Source organism: Petromyzon marinus, unplaced genomic scaffold (assembly GCF_048934315.1).
Source record: "Petromyzon marinus isolate PM22_M1 ecotype Great Lakes invasive population unplaced genomic scaffold, UKy_Petmar_22M1.pri1.0 PM_G_Scaffold_24, whole genome shotgun sequence".
Taxonomy (NCBI): domain Eukaryota; kingdom Metazoa; phylum Chordata; class Hyperoartia; order Petromyzontiformes; family Petromyzontidae; genus Petromyzon; species Petromyzon marinus.
In genome coordinates this window covers 2,356,614-2,364,333 of record NW_027422806.1, presented here as the reverse complement: position 1 = coordinate 2,364,333, position 7,720 = coordinate 2,356,614, and the positions used below count along the sequence as shown (strand labels likewise).

The 7,720-nt window shown below is 50.9% G+C and overlaps 1 protein-coding gene across 1 annotated transcript; it reads left to right on the top strand.

Annotated features, from left to right (window-relative positions):
- The first annotated feature begins 4,253 nt into the window (after nucleotides 1–4,253).
- Nucleotides 4,254–7,506, top strand: LOC116937631 (potassium voltage-gated channel subfamily A member 3-like). The gene is made up of 2 exons (XM_076060829.1): nucleotides 4,254–4,456; nucleotides 5,118–7,506. Exon 2 carries the CDS (start codon nucleotides 5,123–5,125, stop codon nucleotides 6,578–6,580), a length of 1,458 nt encoding a protein of 485 aa, XP_075916944.1. The 5' UTR covers nucleotides 4,254–4,456; nucleotides 5,118–5,122; the 3' UTR covers nucleotides 6,581–7,506.
- The last annotated feature ends 214 nt before the right edge of the window (nucleotides 7,507–7,720 follow it).

The following is a 7,720-nucleotide window of genomic DNA, read 5'->3' as shown; positions in this document are numbered from 1 at the left end:
TAGTGACTGCAGGAATTAATATTCTTGGTTCTTTCGGTAAAGTCACGTAGATAGAAAAGAAAATAAAATAAAAGATAATACATTTAATGAAAAATAAAAAAAATGAAGCAAAACACCCACGACGTTTCGATCGCAACACAAGTGGTCTTTATCTTATTGAATTTAATCTGTTATTTTTATTTTCTATCTACGTGACTTTACTGAAAGAACCAACAATACGTGTGGCAATGTATCTATCGGTCAAAGTCGGTAAGCGCGTGCCGCTGTTGACTCTGAATGTGTGGAGGGGAACACCTTCACCACGGGGAGAGAGAGACAGAGACACGGGTAGCCTCGGCTATGTTGATTGATCCTCGATTCATTACTTGGTGGCGTGAGGAAGAATTAATGCTGAGCAGATGAAGGTGGCCAGGCATGGTTCTGGTCACACCACCACCTGTTTACCCATGGCAGTGTGTGACAGTGTCAAGTTTGTGTTTGCAGTAAAGTCTATTAACTCTGTTGAACACGGAGGTTATATCAAAACAATAGTTTATTTTTGTTTTCCTATGGAACTCTTTATAAGAATGGAGTCAGGAAGTTAACAGCACACACATTCAGCTGAAGTCGGATCTGTTCATCCCAGCATTCAAGGACATCTGAGCCTGGATTCACACCTCTAAGTTGCGATTGAACGTTAATTAATGCATTTCTGCATAACACAAATAGTATTGTTTTCAACACCCTTTGCTATGTCAGCTGAATTTAGTGATGTTGGTGGTGCTGATGGTGATGTTGGTGGTGCTGGTGATGGTGGTGGTGGTGATGTTGGTGGTGGTGATGTTGGTAGTGGTGATGTTGGTGGTGGTGGTGATGTTGTTGGTGGTGATGTTGGTGCTGATGGTGATGTTGGTGGTGATGTTGGTGGTGGTGGTCATGGTGATGTTGGTGGTGGTGATGTTGGTGGTGGTGATGTTGGTGGTGGTGGTGGTGATGGTGGTTATGTTGGTGGTGGTGGTGGTGATGTTGGTGGTGGTGATAATGTTGGTGGTGGTGATGTTAGAGGTGGTGATGGTGGTGGTGATGTTGGTGGTGGTGGTGATGTTGGTGGTGATGATGTTGGTGGTGGTGATGTTGGTGGTGGTGATGTTGGTGGTGGTGATGGTGATGGTGGTGATGTTGGTGGTGGTGATGGTGGTGGTGGTGATGTTGGTGGTGGTAATGTTGGTGGTGGTGGTGATGTTGTTGGTGGTGGTGATGTTGGTGGTGGTGGTGATGTTGGTGGTGGTGATGGTGGTGGTGGTGATTTTGGTGGTGGTGGTGATGTTGGTGGTGGTGGTGATGTTGGTGGTGGTGGTGGTGATGTTGGTGGTGGTGGTGTTGGTGGTGATGTTGGTGGTGGTGGTGGTGATGTTGGTGGTGGTGATGTTGGTGGTGGTGGTGATGTTGGTGGTGGTGGGGATGTTAGTGGTGGTGATGTTGGTGGTGGTGGTGATGTTGGTGGTGATGTTAGTGGTGGTGGTGATGTTGGTGGTGGTGGGGATGTTGGTGGTGGTGATGTTGGTGTTGATGTTGGTGGTGGTGATGTTGGTGGTGGTGATGTTGGTGCTGATGGTGATGTTGGTGGTGGTGATGTTGGTGGTGGTGGTGGTCATGGTGATGTTGGTGGTGATGGTGGTGGTGGTGATGTTGGTGGTGGTGATGGTGGTGGTGGTGGTGATGTTGGTGGTGGTGGTGATGTTGGTGGTGATGTTGGTGGTGGTGGTGATGTTGGTGGTGATGTTGGTGGTGGTGATGTTGGTGATGGTGGTGTTGGTGATGTTGGTGGTGATGGTGGTGGTGGTGATGGTGGTGATGGTGATGTTCATGGTGGTGGTGATGGTGGTGGTGATGTTGGTGGTGGTGATGGTGATGTTTGTGGTGGTGATGGTGATGTTGGTGGTGGTGATGGTGGTGGTGATGTTGATGTTGGTGGTGGTGGTGATGGTGGTGATGGTGTTGGTGGTGGTGATGTTGGTGATGTTGGTGGTGGTGATGTTGGTGGTGGTGGTGTTGGTGGTGGTGGTGATGTTGGTGGTGGTGGTGGTGATGTTGGTGGTGGTGATGTTGGTGGTGATGTTGGTGGTGTTGGTGGTGGTGGTGGTGATGTTGGTGGTGGTGATGTTGGTGGTGGTGGTGATGTTGGTGGTGGTGGGGATGTTAGTGGTGGTGATGTTGGTGGTGGTCGTGATGTTGGTGGTGGTGATGTTGGTGGTGGTGGGGATGTTGGTGGTAGTCGTGATGTTGGTGGTGGTGATGTTGGTGGTGGTGATGTTGGTGGTGGTGGTGATGTTGGTGGTGGTGATGAGGTTGGTGGTGGTGGTGATGTTGGTGGTGGTGATGGTGGTGGTTGTGATGTTGGTGGTGGTGATGTTGGTGGTGGTGATGTTGGTGGTGATGTTGGTGGTGGTGATGTTGGTGGTGATGTTGGTGGTGATGGTGATGTTGGTGGTGATGTTGGTGGTGGTGATGGTGATGTTGGTGGTGCTGGTGATGTTGGTGGTGGTGGTGATGTTGGTGATAGTGATGTTGGTGGTGGTGATGTTGGTGGTGGTGATGTTGATGGTGGTGATGGTGATGGTGGTGATGTTGGTGGTGGTGATGTTGGTGGTGGTGGTGATGGTGGTGATGTTGGTGGTGGTGGTGATGTTGGTCGTGGTGATAATGATGGTGGTGGTGATGTTATTGGTGGTGATGGTGGTGGTGATGTTGGTGGTGGTGGTGGTGATGTTGGTGGTGATGATGTTGGTGGTGATGTTGGTGGTGGTGATGTTGGTGGTGGTGATGGTGATGTTGGTGGTGATGTTGGTGGTGGTGATGTTGGTGGTGGTGATGTTGGCCATGGTGGGGATGTTGGTGGTGGTGATGTTGGTGATGGTGGTGTTGGTGATGTTGGTGGTGATGGTGGTGGTGGTGATGGTGGTGATGGTGATGTTCATGGTGGTGGTGATGGTGGTGGTGATGTTGGTGGTGGTGATGGTGATGTTTGTGATGGTGTTGGTGGTGGTGGTGATGTTGGTGGTGGTGGTGGTGATGTTGGTGGTGGTGATGTTGGTGGTGATGTTGGTGGTGTTGGTGGTGGTGATGTTGGTGGTGGTGATGTTGGTGGTGGTGATGTTGGTGGTGGTGGTGATGTTGGTGGTGGTGGGGATGTTAGTGGTGGTGATGTTGGTGGTAGTCGTGATGTTGGTGGTGGTGATGTTGGTGGTGGTGATGTTGGTGGTGGTGGGGATGTTGGTGGTGGTGATGTTGGTGGTGATGTTGGTGGTGGTGATGTTGGTGGTGATGTTGGTGGTGGTGATGAGGTTGGTGGTGGTGGTGATGTTGGTGGTGGTGATGGTGGTGGTTGTGATGTTGGTGGTGGTGATGTTGGTGGTGGTGATGTTGGTGGTGATGTTGGTGGTGATGTTGGTGGTGATGGTGATGTTGGTGGTGATGTTGGTGGTGGTGGTGATGGTGATGTTGGTGGTGCTGGTGATGTTGGTGGTGGTGGTGATGTTGGTGATAGTGATGTTGGTGGTGGTGATGTTGGTGGTGGTGATGTTGGTGCTGATGGTGATGTTGGTGGTGGTGATGTTGGTGGTGGTGGTCATGGTGATGTTGGTGGTGGTGGTGATGGTGGTGGTGGTGGTGATGTTGGTGGTGGTGATGTTGATGGTAGTGATGGTGGTGATGTTGGTGGTGGTGATGTTGGTGGTGGTGGTGATGGTGGTGATGTTGGTGGTGGTGGTGATGTTGGTGGTGGTGATAATGATGGTGGTGGTGGTGATGTTAGTGGTGGTGATGTTGGTGGTGGTGGTGTTGATGTTGGTGGTGATGATGTTGGTGGTGGTGATGTTGGTGGTGGTGATGTTGGTGGTGGTGATGGTGATGTTGGTGGTGGTGATGTTGGTGGTGGTGATGTTGGTGGTAGTGGTGGTGATGGTGATGTTGGTGGTGGTGATGTTGGTGGTGGTGATGTTGGTGGTGGTGATGTTGGCAGTGGTGGGGATGTTGGTGGTGGTGATGTTGGTAGTGGTGATGTTGTTGGTGGTGATGGTGATGTTGGTGGTGATGTTGGTGGTGATGATGGCGGTGGTGGTGATGATTGATGATGTTGGTGGTGGTGGTGGGAATGTTGGTGGTGGTGATGTTGGTGGTGGTGATGATGTTGGTTGGTGGTGGTCGTGATGTTGATGTTGGTGGTGGTGGTGGGGATGTCGGGTGGGACAGAACAGGGCAAGGTTCCTATATAATTGGCCACTGATGTTATCCATTGCCGGGAGTTGAACTCAGGTGGATGGGGTCATGGCTCAGTGTTCTAACCACTGCACCGCTGCTTCATCCACGTTACAGACTTGAGTCTCAGCAGCTGCTGAGGAGGCCCACTGAGCTTAGTGCAGCTCTGTTGCAAAGACGACCGCAGCCCAAGGCCACCGCCTGTTGCAGGACATTGCAAGTGTGTAGAGATGCGCCTACTGACAACAGCAAAAACAACTTACTTCCACGAAATAGTTTAAACGTTAAATTTTGATTTAAAGCTTTCGTGACTGCAGTGATTCATATTCTTAGCTCTTTTGGTAAAGTCACGTTGAAGGGAAACAATAAAATAATACAATATATAAAACATATAGGAATAGGTTTTACCCTTTTAACTGGCACAAAAACTGACACCTTTATTCAAAGCATCATGTTTGCAATAACCACAACACAAGCAGTCAAAATGCAAACAAAAAATACAACTCTGATAATAATATCCACTGTCCTTGAATTTTGGCGTCTTCTGGTCCAACACCAGTGGAGACTAGGTTCTAAGAAAAGCCGTCTCGGGTGTGGACCAGAAGACGTCAAAATTCAAGGACAGTGCCAATATTATTATCAGAGTTGTCTTTTTTGTTTGCATTTTGTTATTTTATTCTTACCTACGTGACTTTACCGAATGGAACCAAAGAGTATTTACAGCCACTCTTACTTATACGAAACATACAATTTCATTCCTGTGCTGCCGCCGCTGATTTCCCGCGTATATTTTTTTACCCCACGTGGCTTTGTACCCACTGACATTTCTCGCTGTCGAAATCCGCCGCCTGCCAGCCTGACCCCCCCCCCCCCGCCCCCAGACGCCATGGACGAGGCGGCGCCGCTCGAGGCCGGCGCCGGGACGGCAGCGCCGCTGACGCGCGAGGACCGCGGGAGGATCGTCGTCAACGTGTCGGGGCTGCGCTTCGAGACGCGGCTCGAGACGCTCGAGCGGTTCCCGGACACCCTCCTGGGCGACCCCGGCAAGAGGTCGCGCTTATACGACCCCCTGCGCGACGAGTACTTCTTTGACAGGAACCGGCCGAGCTTCGACGCCATCCTCTGCTACTACCAGTCCGGCGGGCGGCTCAGGCGACCGGCCAACGTCTCAGTCGACGTGTTCGGCGAGGAGATCGAGTTCTACGAGCTCAGCAGCGAGGCCGTGGTCAAGTTCCGGGAGGACGAGGGCTTAATCCAGGAGGAGGAGCCGCTGCCATCGAACGAGTTCCAGCGGCGGGTGTGGCTGCTGTTCGAGTACTCCGAGAGCTCCGTCCCGGCCAGGGGAATTGGCATCGTTTCCGTACTGGTCATTCTCATCTCCATCGTCGTATTCTGCCTCGAGACTCTGCCTGAATTCAGGGACGAGAATAGACGGAATTTTCTCCCGGCAAAGGACGTCAACGACACGCGGGTCGAAAGTACGGATCGCAGCCCTTTCACAGATCCATTTTTTATTGTGGAAACCATTTGCATCATTTGGTTTTCCTTTGAGCTGCTGGTGAGATTTTTGACGTGTCCCAACAAACCAGGATTTTTCAAAAGCGTCATGAACATCATCGACATCGTGGCCATTCTGCCCTTCTTCGTTACCCTCGGCACAGAGATGGCCAAGCGCCGGGGCCGTGGCCAGCAGGCCACGTCGCTGGAGATTTTGAAGGTGATCCGGCTGGTGCGAGTGTTCCGTATATTCAAGATGTCCAGGCACTCCAGGGGCTTGAAGATTCTGGGCCGGACTTTGAAGGCGAGCACGAGAGAGCTGGGCCTGCTCGTGTTTTTCCTCCTCGTCGGCGTCGTCCTCTTCTCCAGCGCCGTCTACTACGCCGAGGCCGACCAACAAAACTCGGAGTTCCGCAGCATCCCCGACGCCTTCTGGTGGGCCGTCGTAACGATGACGACGGTGGGCTACGGCGACATGTGTCCCGTGACCGCGGTGGGCAAGATCGTGGGCTCGCTGTGCGCCATTGCTGGCGTGCTCACCATCGCCCTCCCCGTGCCCGTCATCGTCTCAAACTTCAACTACTTTTACCGCTGCGAGGCGCACGGCGACAAGCGCCTCGCGGACCGCCCGGCGGAAGCCGTCCACGGGCAGGTCCAAATACACGGAGATGCACCATGGTGTGAGCAACGACGCTGCCTTCGAGGTGAAGATGCTCCTGCAAGCCGCTCGACCGCAACTGCGTCGACAAGAGGCGTCGAGGCCGAAACAATAAAAAAATTAAAATTTTCTTGCTGCGGTTTTCATAACCTGACGACGATTGCTCGTGTCGCGGTCGAAACGTCGTGAGAATTTTATTGTTTTATATATTTTCATTATTATTTTATTGTTTATCTTCTACGTGGTGGCGACTTTACCGAAAGAACCAAGAATATGAATCCCTGCAGTCACGAAAGCTTTAAATCAAAAATTATGTTCAATCTTCTTGGTTCTTTCGGTAAAGTCACCACGTAGAATGGAAATAAAATAATAAAGATAAAACATAATAAAGTAAAATTCTCACGACGTTTCAAATTTTCTTGCTGCGGTTTTCACACCTGACGACAATTGCTCGTGTCGCGGTCGAAACGTCATGAGAATTTTATTGTTTTATATATTTTCATTATTATTTTATTGTTTTTCTTCTACGTGGTGGCGACTTTACCGAAAGAACCAAGAATATGAATCTCTGCAGTCACGAAAGCTTCACATCAAAAAGAAATGCCTTGAGTGAATGTTTCAAACAAGCGACGTAACGCAACTCCTGCTAACGTCCGCGGCGAGTGAAACTGCAGTGGCTTCCTGTCGTGCCGCGTTGCTTTGTGGTGAACGTGTGCCAACATCGCTTACCTGTCATGCCACCGCCCCCTGTCGCTGCGCTTTAACGGTCGAGTGGGAAATTTGAGTGACGTAAAATGAATGTTTTTTTTTAAATCAACTTCATATCCGCGAAATGCAAGTGTTTCCGTGTACATGGTTGTCAGTGTGGCGTTATTTTGGAAGGACATTCGCAGTGAAAACCAAGCCACCCACCCGCCCGCATTTTGCAAGCGCACCATGCAAAGGCTGCCAACGCGAACATTCCTTCCCCTCTGTGGCCACAACGCAGCCGGGTTCACGGCTTACAGAGGGGTGGTCAGTCTTAATGCAGATCTGGGATGAGTTCAATGTCGGCTTTATCACAAACTGCAATGGCTTGTGTAGAGCAATGTCAAATGAAGGTTAATGTTACCCCACGTTTATCCGCTAGGGAATTCATTTCCAACTCGTAACGACGTGGCACTTTGGTTCATCGTGTTGCCTGCGCTGTGAAGGCAGACGCGATGAGGCGTTGCACTCGCTCGGGGAAACCCGGCCAACCTGAGCTCGAGTCCGATGCACAGTTCACGTGTTTGTGGCGAGTGATACCTGAACGGGTCAGCAATCTGCGCTGGGCAGCGTGGTGAAGTT